At 39.8% G+C, this 19,736-nt stretch overlaps 2 protein-coding genes across 2 annotated transcripts in view; one reads left to right on the top strand and one right to left on the bottom strand.

Moving 5' to 3' along the window:
* LOC110510646 (NLR family CARD domain-containing protein 3-like) overlaps positions 1–19,736 on the bottom strand; it is a 305,788-nt gene that overhangs the window by 97,056 nt on the left and 188,996 nt on the right. The gene's annotated exons all lie outside the window — the stretch shown is intronic.
* Positions 2,301–13,544, top strand: LOC118937846 (NLR family CARD domain-containing protein 3-like). Its single transcript, XM_036939588.1, has 5 exons — positions 2,301–2,458; positions 10,591–10,707; positions 10,865–10,949; positions 11,078–11,306; positions 11,691–13,544. The coding sequence occupies exons 1-5, from the start codon at positions 2,331–2,333 to the stop codon at positions 13,484–13,486; spliced, it is 2,355 nt and encodes a 784-aa protein (XP_036795483.1). The 5' UTR covers positions 2,301–2,330; the 3' UTR covers positions 13,487–13,544.

The raw sequence follows: 19,736 nt of genomic DNA, 5'->3' as shown, positions 1-19,736 counted from the left end.
TACATTAAATGTATGGTGTAATGTTAGTATAGTGAATGACAGTATAACACTCCTAACAGTAGATACATTAAATGTATGGTGTAATGTTAGTATAGTGAATGACAGTATAACACTCCTAACAGTAGATACATTAAATGTATGGTGTAATGTTAGTATAGTGAATGACAGTATAACACTCCTAACAGTAGATACATTAAATGTATGGTGTAATGTTAGTATAGTGAATGACAGTATAACACTCCTAACAGTAGATACATTAAATGTATGGTGTAATGTTAGTATAGTGAATGACAGTATAACACTCCTAACAGTAGATACATTAAATGTATGGTGTAATGTTAGTATAGTGAATGACAGTATAACACTCCTAACAGTAGATACATTAAATGTCTGGTGTTATTTTAGTATAGTGAATGACAGTAAAACACTCAGATGTAACAGTCCATTTCACCTGGGACAGCTACGTGACAGTTCAATCATACAAAATGGCGCTAACTGGGTGTAGTCAAGTCACATTATAACATGTTGTTCATATAGCTAACTGGGTGTAGTCAAGTCACATTATAACATGTTGTTCATATAGCTAACTGGGTGTAGTCAAGTCACATTATAACATGTTGTTCATATAGCTAACTGGGTGTAGTCAAGTCACATTATAACATGTTGTTCATATAGCTAACTGGGTGGAGTCAAGTCACATTATAACATGTTGTTCATATAGCTAACTGGGTGTAGTCAAGTCACATTATAACATGTTGTTCATATAGCTAACTGGGTGTAGTCAAGTCACATTATAACATGTTGTTCATATAGCTAACTGGGTGTAGTCAAGTCACATTATAACATGTTGTTCATATAGCTAACTGGGTGTAGTCAAGTCACATTATAACATGTTGTTCATATAGCTAACTGGGTGTAGTCAAGTTACATTATAACATGTTGTTCATATAGCTAACTGGGTGTAGTCAAGTCACATTATAACATGTTGTTCATATAGCTAACTGGGTGTAGTCAAGTCACATTATAACATGTTGTTCATATAGCTAACTGGGTGTAGTCAAGTCACATTATAACATGTTGTTCATATAGCTAACTGGGTGTAGTCAAGTCACATTATAACATGTTGTTCATATAGCTAACTGGGTGTAGTCAAGTCACATTATAACATGTTGTTCATATAGCTAACTGGGTGTAGTCAAGTCACATTATAACATGTTGTTCATATAGCTAACTGGGTGTAGTCAAGTCACATTATAACATGTTGTTCATATAGCTAACTGGGTGTAGTCAAGTCACATTAAAACATGTTGTTCATATAGCTAACTGGGTGTAGTCAAGTCACATTATAACATGTTGTTCATATAGCTAACTGGGTGTAGTCAAGTCACATTATAACATGTTGTTCATATATTCCTATATCGCGGTTATTTTACAATTTGTGTATGTTTTATGTATAAATTGTAAATCGTCTTTCAGAATATCAGAACATTTGTTATTTTCTAAATTCCAATGAGCTCCTGCTTCCTGTGTAATTTGGTATGAAACCACTGAACAGACTTTTCTTAACATTAATATTATGAACTGAATTCAGTAACAGCATCATAATATCATACCTGTTGAACAAAGCAACACACTAGAATGAGAGAAATTATTAAAAGAGAAAGTGAGACATTATTATTAATATAATTATATATTATATTGTTATTATTATATTATGTTATTATTATTATGGACAAAAGGTGAAAAATATAAATCAGGACTACATATTCATGTGATGCATTAAATCACCTGACTGTTTCTATGTCTGGTAGTAAATGTTTGTTTTCTAAGAGATAATTAATAAAAGAGAACATCTGACCTTCAAGAATTACTGTGTTAATCACAACCAACATGCTGGATCTCTGTTTAGTTGTCACTGTGTTAACCACAACCAACATGTTGGATCTCTGTTTAGTTGTCACTGTGTTAACCACAACCAACATGTTGGATCTCTGTTTAGTTGTCACTGTGTTAACCACAACCAACATGTTGGATCTCTGTTTAGTTGTCACTGTGTTAACCACAACCAACATGTTGGATCTCTGTTTAGTTGTCACTGTGTTAACCACAACCAACATGTTGGATCTCTGTTTAGTTGTCACTGTGTTAACCACAACCAACATGTTGGATCTCTGTTTAGTTGTCACTGTGTTAACCACAACCAACATGTTGGATCTCTGTTTAGGGGTCAGTGCTCTAAAATGAGTCTCTCTGGAGCGAGAAAGGAGGGGGGCCCTGCCTCTAAAATGAGACTCTCTGGGGAGAGAAAGGAAGGGGGCCCTGCCTCTAAAATGAGTCTCTCTGGGGAGAGAGAGGAGGGGGGCCCTGCCTCTAAAATGAGACTCTCTGGGGAGAGAGAGGAGGGGGGCCCTGCCTCTAAAATGAGACTCTCTGGGGAACATGACACCAAAGCTAAGAGGTGAGATTAAACTGTTGTTTGTTTCTAAAATGTGTTTCCACCATTTTTACACATTTGTTATTTATCAGACAGTATTGCTCAGGGGAACCTTGTCTGGAAAATATTGTTGTTCTAAGATTTTAATTCATAGTTTTTTGTGTATGAATTTTTGTTTTGCAAAACGCTATTTAGCTGGAATGGAATGTTTGTATCCTGTATATTAGACTGTGATATGTGGTTGTCTCACCAGCACACACACACACACACACACACACACGCACACGCACACACCTCTATAAAATGTTAGCATGACACAATCATTTAGCCTCTTGATTATTATCTAATATGTTGGCAGGCATAACTTTATAGTTTTTATTCTGATCATTGTTACAAGCTGAATTCTGACAATATATCCGTTATATCAACACACTCTTCACTCCTGTTGAAACCAAAAAGGGTTCTATCTTCCTACATATACAGAACCACTAAAGTTCTATATAGAACCCTTTATAGGAGGTTAGGAAGTGTCTGAGTATACAGTATATATAGAATATATATAGAACCCTTTATAGGAGGTTAGGAAGTGTCTGAGTATACAGTATATATAGAATATATATAGAACCCTTTATAGGAGGTTAGGAAGTGTCTGAGTATACAGTATATATAGAATATATATAGAACCCTTTATAGGAGGTTAGGAAGTGTCTGAGTATACAGTATATATAGAATATATATATAGAACCCTTTATAGGAGGTCAGGTAGTGTCTGAGTATACAGTGTATATATAATATATATAGAACCCTTTATAGGAGGTTAGGAAGTGTCTGAGTATACAGTATATATAGACTATATATATAACCCTTTATAGGAGGTTAGGAAGTGTCTGAGTATACAGTATATATAGAATATATATAGAACCCTTTATAGGAGGTTAGGAAGTGTCTGAGTATACAGTATATATAGAATATATATAGAACCCTTTATAGGAGGTTAGGAAGTGTCTGAGTATACAGTATATATAGAATATATATATAGAACCCTTTATAGGAGGTCAGGTAGTGTCTGAGTATACAGTGTATATATAATATATATAGAACCCTTTATAGGAGGTTAGGAAGTGTCTGAGTATACAGTATATATAGACTATATATATAACCCTTTATAGGAGGTTAGGAAGTGTCTGAGTATACAGTATATATAGAATATATATAGAACCCTTTATAGGAGGTCAGGAAGTGTCTGAGTATACAGTATATATAGAACCCTTTATAGGAGGTTAGGAAGTGTCTGAGTATACAGTATATATAGAATATATATAGAACCCTTTATAGGAGGTTAGGAAGTGTCTGAGTATACAGTATATATAGAATATATATAGAACCCTTTATAGGAGGTCAGGAAGTGTCTGAGTATACAGTATATATAGAACCCTTTATAGGAGGTTAGGAAGTGTCTGAGTATACAGTATATATAGAATATATATAGAACCCTTTATAGGAGGTTAGGAAGTGTCTGAGTATACAGTATATATAGAATATATATATAGAACCCTTTATAGGAGGTCAGGTAGTGTCTGAGTATACAGTATATATAGAATATATATAGAACCCTTTATAGGAGGTTAGGAAGTGTCTGAGTATACAGTATATATAGAATATATATAGAACCCTTTATAGGAGGTTAGGAAGTGTCTGAGTATACAGTATATATAGAATATATATAGAACCCTTTATAGGAGGTTAGGAAGTGTCTGAGTATACAGTATATATAGAATATATATAGAACCCTTTATAGGAGGTTAGGAAGTGTCTGAGTATACAGTATATATAGAATATATATATAGAACCCTTTATAGGAGGTCAGGTAGTGTCTGAGTATACAGTGTATATATAATATATATAGAACCCTTTATAGGAGGTTAGGAAGTGTCTGAGTATACAGTATATATAGACTATATATATAACCCTTTATAGGAGGTTAGGAAGTGTCTGAGTATACAGTATATATAGAATATATATAGAACCCTTTATAGGAGGTCAGGAAGTGTCTGAGTATACAGTATATATAGAACCCTTTATAGGAGGTTAGGAAGTGTCTGAGTATACAGTATATATAGAATATATATAGAACCCTTTATAGGAGGTTAGGAAGTGTCTGAGTATACAGTATATATAGAATATATATAGAACCCTTTATAGGAAGTTAGGAAGTGTCTGAGTATACAGTATATATAGACTATATATAGAACCCTTTATAGGAGGTCAGGTAGTGTCTGAGTATACAGTGTATATATAATATATATAGAACCCTTTATAGGAGGTCAGGTAGTGTAAGCTTGAACGCTGACTTCAGGTTCCTTATTACTAACAGGGTTACAGCTACTTGGTGGCCGTGATCACCGTTCACCTGGATAAACCTTGTGGTGACCCACAGTGCTAAACGTTAAACCTTTTCTGGTCATGGTTTACCATATTTGTTTTCAGAAAAAGGTATACCACCTAACTAAAACGTATGTCCCTGTCCTCCTTTTCAATATGTGGCCAATTTAGACAGCCAGAAGACATTTTTTCATTAAGAAAAAACACTTTTTTTTTGACTACTTGTTGTTTCTAATGGCTGCTGGGTAATTTGAAATGCATCGAAATGTTCGTTCGTAGGCATCGGATTGATTGAAAGCTGCGCAGTTTCACTGAGTTAGAAAACAAATTAATAAATCTAGCTCATTGATTTGTAGATCTGAAGCAGTTGCTACCTCAGATTATGAGCCTAGCAGGTGTCGTGAATTAGTTATTTAGTCCCTACAGAAGGCCACAGGGAGGAGAAAGAGACCTATAAACCCATACTGTTTTTTACCTTAAAAACCCTGAAAATAACAATCAATCAAATGTATTTATAAAGCCCTTTTTACATCAGCATCTAACCCTACGTATCACCTATTTAGCATTAACCTTAACCCTAATTATTTTAGAAACTGTTTTAGTAATAATATTATGTTAGTAAATACCATTATGGTACTAAATAGCATTTAGATTATTTTGTTCATCTAAACCTGTCTCAGCATTTTAGTGTTTTTGTTTTGTTATTTTATTATATTTATTATTGTAAGGCAGAACACTTGATCAACAAGCCACATGTTTTATTTTTCAAATGTGGTTTGAACTGGGTGACCAAGTAACTTCTATGTGAAAGTCCAGCAATTGGCCTGGGAAAGGTGGAGCAGGTTAGAGTACATTTTCCACCTGGATTCGAACCAGCCACCTTTAGGCCACAGCTCCAACTCCTTAGCCACTGGGTGAAAACCTGAGTTAATCTTGGGGAATAAGCATGAGTTAATCTGCCAAAATGAAGACAAAATGCTATGCAGACATACATGGTATCACTTGTTATACAAAATTATTACACATAAATCATTGCCAAAAGCACAAGACATATATTATTCATGTATTGATCATATCAAATATCAAAACATTATTTTAACTACTCAAAGTAATTACATGTGGTGCAGGAACCACTGACTCATTGCATTATTCTATAGTATTATCAAGACACCTGCTGTTAACTCTTAACTACTTAGGACACCTGCTGTTAACTCTTAACTACTTAGGACAGCTCACCAGGTGTCCTAAATATCTGCCGACTAGGTGGGACTAGAGGCTTCATAAATAGCTTTAATTTATACCCATAAGTGTAAAATGTCTTTATTCTCAGCACTTATACGACCAATTTTCTCCTCTGAGACACTTTGGCGATATGGACCCAGATCTCAACATATTGTTATAAAAAAAAACGTAGAATGTTTGTTTTACATAATAATAAAAAATGAATATTACTAATGTAACCCACTGTAAAGACTGGGTTCAGTTGATTGTGTTGCACTTCTCATGTCCGCGTTCTGGAACTGTCCGCGTCCCCGTACAGAACTGTCCGCGTCCCCGTTCGGTGTGGCGCCAAGCCGGTTACGCGCAGAGTGGACTGAGGTGATCTTGGGGAATAACGACGGAGTTTGTTACAGTGTTGAGACACCGAAGTTTACTGTTCAATTAGCTTTTTTCTTTACGGTCAGGGACAGTATGAGTGTAGCCAGATCCTTTTCATTCTCTATCCTTGTTTCAATTTGTGGTTCACCGGATTCATCACCATCATCGAGACGAGGGACAGACGAACGACCTGCTGACTAACCAAGCTACTCGGTACAGCTCGGTAAGCTAGCTAGCTACTCTACCAGCAGCATCCTAGTTATCCTAGCTAGTCGGTACAGCTCGGTAAGCTAGCTAGCTACTCTACCAGCAGCATCCTAGTTATCCTAGCTAGTCGGTACAGCTCGGTAAGCTAGCTAGCTACTATACCAGCAGCATCCTAGTTATCCTAGCTAGTCGGTACAGCTCGGTAAGCTAGCTAGCTACTATACCAGCAGCATCTTAGTCACATATGTCAGAGTCAAGGCCCGCGGGCCACATCCGGCCCGCAAGAAGGTTTTTTACGGCCCCTGGGATGATCTTGATTTATTATTAGAACCGGCCCGCAGCAAGCCGGCAGCCCGCAGATCTTTTACACGCACCAATACTACATTTCCCACAATGCAAAGGTGACGCACCGAGCAGTAGGCTGCTTCATTTCAATATTTATTGGCACAGCAGTCGTCAGCATCACAGTAAAATTAACTTTCAGATACCCATCAAAAATGGCAAAACGGAAGGTGGATACTGAGAACCGGGGGTTTCAAACAAGGTGGGAGTCGGAGTATATGTTCACGAAGGTAGCTGGAAAACCTGTGTGTCTTCTGTGTGGAGAAAGTGTGGCGGTACTGAAAGAGTATAATCTGAGACGACATTATGAAACGAAACACGCGGACAAAAACAAGAATATGGACATGGAACAAAGGCTACAAAAGGCAGAGGAATTAAAACGAGGCCTCAAATCTCGACAGGCTCTGTTCAAAAAAGCCAAATCACAAGGCCAGGCTGCTGTCAAGGCCAGTTTTATTTTGGCAGAAGAGATCGCTAAATCAGCCCGGCCATTTACGGAGGGGGATTTCATCAAAAACTGCATGATTAAAGTTTGTGACGAAGTTTGCCCAGAAAAAAGGCAACTCTTTTTAAATGTGAGTCTGAGCAGAAACACCATTGCCGAGAGAGTAGACCAGTTGTCCATCAATCTAAAAGAGCAGCTTGTGAAAAAGGGAAAAGATTTTATTGCATATTCCTTGGCTGTGGATGAGAGCACCGACATTTCTGACATTGCCCAGTTGTCAATTTTCATCCGCGGAGTGGACTCCAACCTAAGCGTGACAGAGGAGTTTTTGGCTTTACGTCCTATGCATGGCACAACTACGGGGCATGATTTGTATGAAGAGGTGTCAAGATGTGTAAATGAGATGGAGCTGCCTTGGGAAAAACTCGTGGGTTTGACAACCGACGGAGCACCTGCGATGTGTGGACACAGGAGCGGACTGGTGGCGAAGATACGGGAAAAGATGCAAGAGGAAAACGCGACAGGTGAGCTGACAGCTTATCATTGTATCATACACCAGGAAGCGTTGTGCGGTAAAGCCTTGAAAATGGAGCATGTAATGAGCATCATCACGCGCACAGTTAACTTTATCAGAGCCAAAGGTTTGAATCACCGCCAGTTCAAGGCATTTCTGACGGAGTTAGAAACGGAGCATGGTGATTTGCCTTATCACACAGAGGTGCGATGGCTAAGCCAGGGAAAGGTGCTTCAAAGATGTTTCGAGCTTCGTGAGGAGATTTGTCTGTTCTTGGACAGCAAAGGGAAAGACACAACACAACTCCGAGACGAAATGTTTCTGTGTGAAATGGCTTTTCTGTGTGACATTACGAGTCATCTGAATGCAATAAACTTGCAGCTGCAGGGTCGGGATCGTGTCATCTCTGATATGTACAGTACAGTGAAGGCATTTAAAACCAAACTGACTCTGTGGGAGACGCAGATGCGGAAAGAAAATTTGAGCCACTTTCCCAGCTGCCAGACCATGAAAGAGAAGCTCTCTACCAGTGCGTTCCCGAGCACACAGTTGGCTGATAAAATAGGTATGCTTGCCGCTGACTTTCGACGCCGATTTGCTGACTTTGAAGCACAAAAAAGCAGGTTGGAACTGCTCGGTAACCCATTTGCTGTTGACGTGGAAAGCTCACCACCAAACCTCCAAATGGAGTTGATTGACCTCCAATGCAATGATGCACTGAGGGCAAAATATGCGGCAGTGGGTGCTGCGGAGTTCGCCCGTTTCCTCCCCGGCACAATGCCCCAGCTGCGCATCCAGGCTGCTCAAACGTTGTCTATGTTTGGCAGCACATACCTGTGTGAACAACTGTTTTCTTTGATGAACCTGAACAAAACATCACACAGAAGTCGACTTACTGCTGAACACCTCCACTCAATTCTGAGGATTTCTTCAGCTCAGAGCTTTACCCCGAACATTGATGAACTTGTGGAAAAGATGGGACACCACCAAGTATCACCCTCAACCTCAAACAAGTGAACATTACTGTGCAATCACATATTTAGAGTTTTTACTCAGTTCAAGTTTAAAAGTTAAAATGTAATATTTGTTTTCACTGCATGTTACTTCTCCTTAAACAAAGTGTTGTTTTTGATTAATAGATTTTTGCACTTTATTTTTTTGTATTTCAATCCAATTATATTTTAAAAATATTTCAGTTGAGTGGATGATAGAAAATTGCTATTATTGTTTTTTCTTTGAAGTAAATTTAGCCCACTTTTGCTAAAATAGAAAATATAGTCTACTGATGGTGCCTTGAATACCGGTTTCTTTCATTTAATGTTCATGTTATGGGGATATTTATATAAAGGAAATTTGTCTTTTGTGTCTGTTGAAAATTAAAGATTACTGACAGAGCCATAAGAAAATATTGCTTTATTTATCTGATCATATTGTAATATATTTGTTAGGTTTTCAGTAGGTTCAATTAGGTTCACTAGACTATATGCGTCATTTAAAAATGTTTCAATGAACATTCGAACAGTCCGGCCCTCGTCTTGTAGCTGATTTTTTTATTTGGCCCTCCGTCCATTTGACTTTGACACCCCTGATCTTAGTTATCCTAGCTAGTCGGTACAGCTCGGTAAACTAGCTAGCTACTATACCAGCAGCATCTTAGTTATCCTAGCTAGTCGGTACAGCTCGGTAATCTAGCTAGCTACTCTACCAGCAGCATCCTAGTTATCCTAGCTAGGCGGTACAGCTCGGTAAGCTAGCTAGCTACTCTACCAGCAGCATCCTAGTTATCCTAGCTAGTCGGTACAGCTCGGTAAGCTAGCTAGCTACTCTACCAGCAGCATCCTAGTTATCCTAGCTAGTCGGTACAGCTCGGTAAGCTAGCTAGCTACTATACCAGCAGCATCCTAGTTATCCTAGCTAGTCGGTACAGCTCGGTAATCTAGCTAGCTACTCTACCAGCAGCATCCTAGTTATCCTAGCTAGTCGGTACAGCTCGGTAAACTAGCTAGTTACTCTACCGGCAGCATCCTAGTTACCATAGCTACCACTACATCATCACCGGCTGTCTGCATTTCTTGTGGACCGATGGAGCTCCCCGGTTGTTTCTTCCACCTGTTAAATCCCGGTGAGGCTTCTCCCTCTCTCGTTGACGGATGCTGGCTACCTCTGTCCGGTTCTCCTCTCTTCACTAGATGGACGGTAACTTTAGTGTTTAAACCGTCTGAGTCCAAGGACCGAACTTTTGAATATTATTTTCAGGGCGCCTCAATAGCAGGTATTGAACCCCGGGTAAATAATCACTAGTCAGAACCTCAACCTCAGTATACATTCATTATAAAAATCATCTTAATATCTGATATTGTGAGTAAACAACCTCGAGAGTGCGTCTTCCAGCCCTCTAATAAATTACATCATTCAACCCTCCCGGTTAGTAAATTTACCTCAACATCCCCCGGAGAAGGCAGAGTAACGACACCAGCCTTTTAGCGGGGCTGACAGACTGACTACAACGCTCGCGACGCTAAATTAATTTCGTCATTAAAAATGACACACTGCTCGCGCGCGTTAACTAACGTCTGGAAGTCAGTTCTATTTGTGAAACTTTTCTTATGTTTCCCCATCTGAGCTCAGAGTAGATGAGATGTAATGTTTGTCTCTGTTGTGTTGAAGTCCAATCAAGCAGGAGAGACCAGCCTCCCCTGTTCCCAGCTGTGTGTCCATGAAGAGTGATAAGTCTATGCGTACACCTATAACGTTTAGAGAGGGAGACTTTTCTACTGAACAAAGGTAAGAAGAACTCATGGGTCATGGTCAGTGAGTTAAACAACACTGTCTCTAGTCATTTCTCCTCTCCCATTTTCCCATTTATTGTTGTTGTATTTGTTTGTGTGTGTGTGTGTGTACTCCCTGGATGAGGAGATGTAATCTCATGTTTTGTCCACAGAAACCAACAGGAGAGATCAGAGTCAGAGATTCTCAGTGGTCAGTCTTCCCAGAGTCATCAAACAGACCTGGCCTCCATATTCAGTGTATGTGGTCCTTTTATGGACATTTGTTTTGTTTACCTCAAGAAAAGTTGATCTGTCAATCATTCATTAATGTGTTAATGAGAAAGCATTTATTCTCTTGCTTAACTTATTTACTTTATTTATTTCAGTTGCTTGAAGAGAAAATTATGACATTTGTGAAGAACGAGCTGAAGATGTTCAAGAGGATTCTTAGTCCAGAACTCCCAGAAGGCTTTGAGAGTCAGAAGCAGGATAAGGAAGTGGTGGGTGCTGAAGATGAGAAGCAGGAGAGCAGTGCCAGAGAGGGGGCTCTGAAGATCACACTGCACATCCTGAGGAAAATGAACCAGAAGGAGCTTGCTGACACACTGGAGAAATGTAAGATCTGTCTGCCTCATGTTGAATGCTATTTAATAACATTTAAAAGCTGTAGATAAAGTACAGCTAAAGTAGCTGTGTTACCCAATGATATTGTAGCAGCCTTAACACAACACCTAGTGACCTCATCAAGTAGCAGCAGGGATGTGTTGTGGTGATTCATTTAGAGAGAGAGAGAGACAACATTAATAATACCATCAATAATACCAATAATAATATAATCAGTCACACCAGCCTGTAATGCATTATGAAAACATTTAAACATTTATACAGTCAGTTAAGAGAATAAATTATTATAATGTAAAACTTTATAACAGTCCTACAAAACTGTAGACATTAAAACAGATGTAATATTAATATCCTCTGTGTTATTTCTTCATTCAGATGAGCTTGCTGTGATTTGCCAACGTGAACTCAAATCTAATCTAAAGAAGAAGTTTCAATGTGTATTTGAGGGGATCGCTAAACAAGGAAACCCAACACTTCTCAATAAGATCTACACAGAGCTCTACATCACAGAGGGTGGAACAGGAGAGGTCAATAATGAACATGAGCTGAGACAGATTGAGACAACAACCAGGAAACAAGCAAGACCAGAGACTGCAATCAAATGTAACGACATCTTCAAACCCTTAACTGGACAAGACAAACCTATCAGAACTGTGCTGACAAAGGGAGTTGCTGGCATTGGAAAAACAGTCTCTGTGCAGAAGTTCATTCTGGACTGGGCTGAAGGAAAAGCAAATCAGGATGTCCAATTTGTATTTTCATTCCCTTTTCGGGAGCTGAATTTGATGAAAGAGGACAAACACACTTTTATTGAACTTCTCAATCACTTCTCAATGGAAACCAAACAATCAGGAATCTCCATCTACAACAAGTACAAAGTTCTGTTCATCTTTGATGGTCTGGATGAGTGCCGACTGCCCCTAGACTTCCAGAAGAACAAGATCTGTTGGGACGTCACAGAGTCAACCTCAGTGGATGTTCTGCTGACAAATCTCATCAAGGGAAATCTCCTTCCCTCTGCTCTCCTCTGGATAACTACCCGACCTGCAGCAGCCAATAAGATCCCTTCAGGGTGTGTTGACCAGGTGACAGAGGTACGAGGGTTCAATGACCCACAGAAGGAGGAGTACTTCAGGAAGAGATTCAGTGATGAGGACCTGGCCAGCAGAATCATCTCACACATAAAGACATCAAGGAGCCTCCACATCATGTGCCACATTCCAGTCTTCTGTTGGATTTCTGCAACAGTCCTTGAACACATGCTGAAACATAAGAGAGAAGAGATGCCCAAGACTCTGACTGAGATGTACACACACCTTGTGGAGTTTCATACCAAACAGAAGAATGAAAAGTATCTTGGGAAAGAAGAGACAGGTCCACACTGGAATAAAGAGAGCATTCTGTCACTGGGAAAACTGGCTTTTCAACAGCTTGTGAAAGGCAATCTGATTTTCTATGAAGAAGACCTGAAAGAGTCTGGCATTAATGTCAATGAAGCCTCAGTGTACTCAGGATTGTGCACACAGCTCTTTAAAGAGGAATGTGTGCTGTACCAGGACAAGGTATACTGCTTTGTTCATCTGAGCATTCAGGAGTTTCTGGCTGCTGTATATGTGTTCTTCTCATTCATCAACAACAATGAGAATGTAATGGCCAAACCTCAATCAACGTCCAGGAACCTTTCTGTGAGCATCAGACAAAGGCGTAAAGTTGCTTTCTACAAGAGTGCTGTGGATAAAGCCTTACAAAGTGAGACAGGAAACCTGGACCTTTTCCTCCGCTTCCTTCTGGGCCTCTCACTGGAGTCCAATCAGAAGCACTTACGAGGTCTACTGACAAAGACAAGAAGCAGCTCACAGAGCCATGAAGAAACAGTTGAGTACATCAAGGAGAAGATCAGGGAGAATCCCTCTCAAGAGAGGTGCATCAATCTGTTCCACTGTCTGAATGAACTGAATGACCATTCTCTAGTGGAGGAGATCCAAAGATACCTGAGCTCAGGAAGTCTCTCAAAACCCAACCTGTCACCTGCACAGTGGTCAGCTCTGGTCTTTGTGTTGCTGACTTCAGAAAAGGAGCTGGATGTGTTTGACCTGAAGAAATACTCCAGATCAGAGGAAGGTCTTCTGAGGCTGCTGCCAGTGGTCAAAGCCTCCAGAGCTGTTCTGTGAGTAAATAAAATGACATTTAAGAACTAATCATCAGGAAGAAATATTCAGTTTAGAGAAAATATGCATTATAATATGTGTATAATATTACATTAAAAAACATATTGAATAAATGCATTGATTTTCACATTAGTATAACATTATGACCATACAATTCTAGGAAACGGAAGATGAATCTATGTGTTGTTTGGGAGAATAAACCAAATGCATCTGCCATTGTCCTTCTACACTAACTACTGGTGTTAAATTAACAGTGTGTTTGTGAAGTCATGATGATCTCTTTGTCAGGCTGTCAGGCTGTCGAGTCACAGAGGAAGGCTGTGCTTCTCTGGTCTCAGCTCTGGAGTCAAACCCCTCACACCTGAGAGAGCTGGATCTGAGTAACAATGACCTGAAGGATTCAGGAGTGAAGCTGCTCTCTGCTGGACTGGGGAATCCCCACTGTAAACTGAAGACTCTGAGGTCAGTATTATCAGATATGAAAGCACTTTATGTATGTAGTTCTCCCATTTGAAAAAGTCGTAATTAGTCTGACATATTCACTTATAGTGTATTAACGTATTCATAAGTTTAGTGTTTGGTCCCATATTCCATGCCTGCAGTGATTACATCAAGCTTGTGATTCTACTAACGTGTTGAATTAATTTGCAGTTTGTCTTGGTTGTGTTTTAGATGTTTTCCTGATAGAAACTGAATGGTGAATAATGTCCTGTCATTTTGGAGTCACTTGTATTGTCAGTAAGAATAGAATTGAAATAGAATAGAAGATGTTTCTGAAAACTTCTACATTCATGTGGATGTTACCATTATCATGAATAATCATGAATGAATCGAGAATAATGATGAATGAGAAAGTTTCAGAGGCACAAAGATTAGACCCCCTCTGTTATTGGTAATGGTGAGAGGTTAGTATGTTTTGTTGTAGCCTCTGTTATTGGTAATGGTGAGAGGTTAGCATGTTTTGTTGTAGCCTCTGTTATTGGTAATGGTGAGAGGTTAGTATGTTTTGTTGTAGCCTCTGTTATTGGTAATGATGAGAGGTTAGTATGTTTTGTTGTAGTCTCTGTTATTGGTAATGGTGAGAGGTTAGTATGTTTTGTTGTAGCCTCTGTTATTGGTAATGGTGAGAGGTTAGTATGTTTTGTTGTAGCCTCTGTTATTGGTAATGGTGAGAGGTTAGCATGTTTTGTTGTAGCCTCTGTTATTGGTAATGGTGAGAGGTTAGTATGTTTTGTTGTAGTCTCTGTTAATGGTAATGGTGAGAGGTTAGCATGTTTTGTTGTAGCCTCTGTTATTGGTAATGGTGAGAGGTTAGCATGTTTTGTTGTAGTCTCTGTTATTGGTAATGGTGAGATGTTAGTATGTTTTGTTGTAGCCTCTGTTATTGGTAATGGTGAGAGGTTAGCATGTTTTGTTATAGCCTCTGTTATTGGTAATGGTGAGAGGTTAGCATGTTTTGTTGTAGTCTCTGTTATTGGTAATGGTGAGATGTTAGTATGTTTTGTTGTAGCCTCTGTTATTGGTAATGGTGAGAGGTTAGCATGTTTTGTTGTAGTCTCTGTTAATGGTAATGGTGAGAGGTTAGCATGTTTTGTTGTAGCCTCTGTTATTGGTAATGGTGAGAGGTTAGCATGTTTTGTTGTAGCCTCTGTTATTGGTAATGGTGAGAGGTTAGTATGTTTTGTTGTAGTCTCTGTTATTGGTAATGGTGAGAGGTTGGCATGTTTTCTTGTAGTCTCTGTTATTGGTAATGGTGAGATGTTAGCATTTTTTGTTCTGGCCTCTGTTATTGGTAATGGTGAGAGGTTAGCATGTTTTGTTGTAGCCTCATGGCAGCATCATGTTGTGGGAGTGCTTTGCTGCAGGAGGGACTGGTGCACTTCACAAAATAGTTGGCATCATGAGGAGGGAAAATTATGTGGATATATTGAAATAACATCTCAAGACATCAGTCAGGAAGTTAAAGATTGGTCACAAATGGGTAATGACCTGAATATTGCTTCCAAAGTTGTGACAAACTGGCTTAAGGACAACAAAGTCAAGGTATTGGAGTGGCCATCACAAAGCCCTGACCACAATCCAAAATAAAATTTGTGGACAGAACTGAAAAAGTGTGTGTGAGCAAGGTGGCCTACAAACCTGACTCAGTTACACCAGCTCTGTCAGGAGGAATGGGCCAAAATGCACCCATCTTATTGTGGGAAGCTTGTGTAAGGCTTCCCGAAACATTCGACCAAAGTTAAACAATTTAAAGGCAATGCTATCATATACTAATTGAGTGTATGTAAACTTCTGACACTCGGGGAATGTGATGAAATAAATCATTCTCTCTACTATTATTCTGAAGCCTTTTTAAAATCTTCACTGTCAAAATAGATATAGTGTGGACTGTATACTCAATGCAATCTAAATCTGATTCCTCACTGTCTGTCTTCTGACTGATACTGATTTTTAAACTGGTCTGGTCAGTCTACTCAAATATTTGTACAAATACATTTTTATTTATTTATTTATTTCACCTTTATTTAACCAGGTAGGCAAGTTGAGAACAAGTTCTCATTTACAATTGCGACCTGGCCAAGATAAAGCAAAGCAGTTCGACACATACAACGACACAGAGTTACACATGGAGTAAAACAAACATACAGTCAATAATACAGTATAAACAAGTCTATATACGATGTGAGCAAATGAGGTGAGATAAGGGAGGTAAAGGCAAAAAGGCCATGGTGGCAAAGTAAATACAATATAGCAAGTAAAACACTGGAATGGTAGATCTGCAATGGGAGAATGTGCAAAGTAGAAATAAAAATAATGGGGTGCAAAGGAGCAAAATAAATAAATAAATTAAATACAGTAGGGAAAGAGGTAGTTGTTTGGGCTAAATTATAGGTGGGCTATGTACAGGTGCAGTAATCTGTGAGCTGCTCTGGCAGTTGATGCTTAAAGCTAGTGAGGGAGATAAGTGTTTCCAGTTTCAGAGATTTTTGTAGTTCGTTCCAGTCATTGGCAGCAGAGAACTGGAAGGAGAGGCGGCCAAAGAAAGAATTGGTTTTGGGGGTGACTAGAGAGATATACCTGCTGGAGCGTGTGCTACAGGTGGGAGATGCAATGGTGACCAGCGAGCTGAGATAAGGGGGGACTTTACCTAGCAGGGTCTTGTAGATGACATGGAGCCAGTGGGTTTGGCGACGAGTATGAAGCGAGGGCCAGCCAACGAGAGCGTACAGGTCGCAATGGTGGGTAGTATATGGGGCTTTGGTGACAAAACGGATTGCACTGTGATAGACTGCATCCAATTTGTTGAGTAGGGTATTGGAGGCTATTTTGTAAATGACATCGCCAAAGTCGAGGATTGGTAGGATGGTCAGTTTTACAAGGGTATGTTTGGCAGCATGAGTGAAGGATGCTTTGTTGCGAAATAGGAAGCCAATTCTAGATTTAACTTTGGATTGGAGATGTTTGATATGGGTCTGGAAGGAGAGTTTACAGTCTAACCAGACACCTAAGTATTTGTAGTTGTCCACGTATTCTAAGTCAGAGCCGTCCAGAGTAGTAATGTTGGACAGGCGGGTAGGTACAGGTAGCGATCGGTTGAAGAGTATGCATTTAGTTTTACTTGTATTTAAGAGCAATTGGAGGCCACGGAAGGAGAGTTGTATGGCATTGAAGCTTGCCTGGAGGGTTGTTAACACAGTGTCCAAAGAAGGGCCAGAAGTATACAGAATGGTGTCGTCTGCGTAGAGGTGGATCAGAGACTCACCAGCAGCAAGAGCGACCTCATTGATGTATACAGAGAAGAGAGTCGGTCCAAGAATTGAACCCTGTGGCACCCCCATAGAGACTGCCAGAGGTCCGACAGCAGACCCTTCGATTTGACACACTGAACTCTTTCAGAGAAGTTGTTGGTGAACCAGGCGAGGCAATCATTTGAGAAACCAAGGCTGTCGAGTCTGCCGATGAGGATGTGGTGATTGACAGAGTCGAAAGCCTTGGCCAGATCAATGAATACGGCTGCACAGTAATGTTTCTTATCGATGGCGCTTAAGATATAATTTAGGACCTTGAGCGTGGCTGAGGTGCACCAATGAACCAGCTCTGAAACCAGATTGCATAGCAGAGAAGGTATGGTGAGATTCGAAATGGTCGGTAATCTGTTTGTTGACTTGGCTTTCGAAGACCTTAGAAAGGCATGGTAGGATAGATATAGGTCTGTAGCAGTTTGGGTCAAGAGTGTCACCCCCTTTGAAGAGGGGGATGACCGCAGCTGCTTTCCAATCTTTGGGAATCTTAGATGACACGAAAGAGAGGTTGAACAGGCTAGTAATAGGGGTGGCAACAATTTTGGCAGATAATTTTAGAAAGAAAGGGTCCAGATTGTCTAGCCCGGCTGATTTGTAGGGGTCCAGATTTTGCAACTCATTCAGAACATCAGCTGAGCAGATTTGGGAGAAGGAGAACTGGGGAAGGCTTGGGCGAGTTGTTGTGGGGGGTGCAGTGCTGTTGACCGGGGTAGGAGTAGCCAGGTGGAAAGCATGGCCAGCCGTAGAAAAATGCTTATTAAAATTCTCAATTATGGTGGATTTATCAGTAGTGACAGTGTTTCCTATCTTCAGTGCAGTGGGCAGCTGGGAGGAGGTGTTCTTATTCTCCATGGACTTTACAGTGTCCCAGAACTTTTTTGAGTTAGTGTTGCAGGAAGCAAATTTCTGCTTGAAAAAGCTAGCCTTGGCTTTTCTAACTGCCTGTGTATAATAGTTTCTAGCTTCCCTGAACAGCTGCATATCACGGGGGCTGTTCGATGCTAATGCAGAACGCCATAGGATGTTTTTGTGTTGGTTAAGGGCAGTCAGGTCTTGGGAGAACCAAGGGCTATATCTGTTACTGGTTCTACATTTCTTAAATGGGGCATGTTTATTTAAGATGGTTAGGAAGGCATTTTTAAAAAATATCCAGGCATCCTCTACTGACGGGATGAGATCAATATCCTTCCAGGATACCCCGGCCAGGTCGATTAGAAAGGCCTGCTCTCTAATTTACAAATAGATATGGCAGGTTTCAGGACACTGATATATTTGTTGAAAAAATATACTGCCACTATTTTCACCACCAAAGAATAGCAGTGTGGTTTTAATATGATTTGACACTTTGCAGGCTGTCACGCTGTCTAGTCACAGAGGAAGGCTGTGCTTCTCTGGTCTCAGCTCTGAGGTCAAACCCCTCACACCTGAGAGAGCTGGACCTGAGCTACAATGACCTGAAGGATTCAGGAGGGAAGCTGCTCTCTGCTGGACTGGGGAATCCCCACTGTAAACTGGAGACTCTGAGGTCAGTATTCCTGTAGTTGGTCAACAAGTGATAACTGTTCACCAGATCCACATGTGTTTACATGTGTTGCACACATTTTTTAAATTTTAAAATGTTTATTTTATTTAACCAGGCATGAATCGAAAATGATGACAAATGAGCAAGTTTCAGAGGCACAAAGATCAGACCCCCTCTGTTATTGGTAATGGTGAGAGGTTAGCATGTTTTGTTGTAGCCTCTGTTATAGGTAATGGTGAGATGTTAGCATGTTTTGTTGTAGTCTCTGTTATTGGTAATGGTGAGAGGTTAGCATGTTTTGTTGTAGCCTCTGTTATTGGTCATGGTGAGAGATTAGCATGTTTTGTTGTAGCCTCTGTTATTGGTCATGGTGAGAGGTTAGCATGTTTTGTTGTAGCCTCTGTTATTGGTAATGGTGAGAGGTTAGCATGTTTTGTTGTAGTCTCTGTTATTGGTAATGGTGAGAGGTTAGCATGTTTTGTTGTAGCCTCTGTTATAGGTAATGGTGAGAGGTTAGCATGTTTTGCTGTAGTCTCTGTTATTGGTAATGGTGAGAGGTTAGCATGTTTTGATGTAGCTTCTGTTATTGGTAATGGTGAGAGGTTAGCATGTTTTGTTGTAGCTTCTGTTATTGGTAATGGTGAGAGGTTAGCATGTTTTGTTGTAGCCTCTGTTATTGGTAATGGTGAGAGGTTAGCATGTTTTGTTGTAGCCTCTGTTATTGGTAATGGTGAGAGGTTAGCATGTTTTGTTGTAGCCTCTGTAACTTTCTCACTAATTATTATGCATGACTCGTTCATGATTTTTCTTAATCATGGCATCGTCGGGATTAATTTATTATTGTTCAGAAACATGTTATCTACTCTCTGGGCAAAACATAACCCAAAACACAACCAAAACAAACTGCAAATGCAACCAATGAGTTTAC

Source organism: Oncorhynchus mykiss, chromosome 12, assembly GCF_013265735.2.
Source record: "Oncorhynchus mykiss isolate Arlee chromosome 12, USDA_OmykA_1.1, whole genome shotgun sequence".
NCBI lineage: Eukaryota > Metazoa > Chordata > Actinopteri > Salmoniformes > Salmonidae > Oncorhynchus > Oncorhynchus mykiss.
This window is presented reverse-complemented; position numbering and strand designations above follow the sequence as displayed.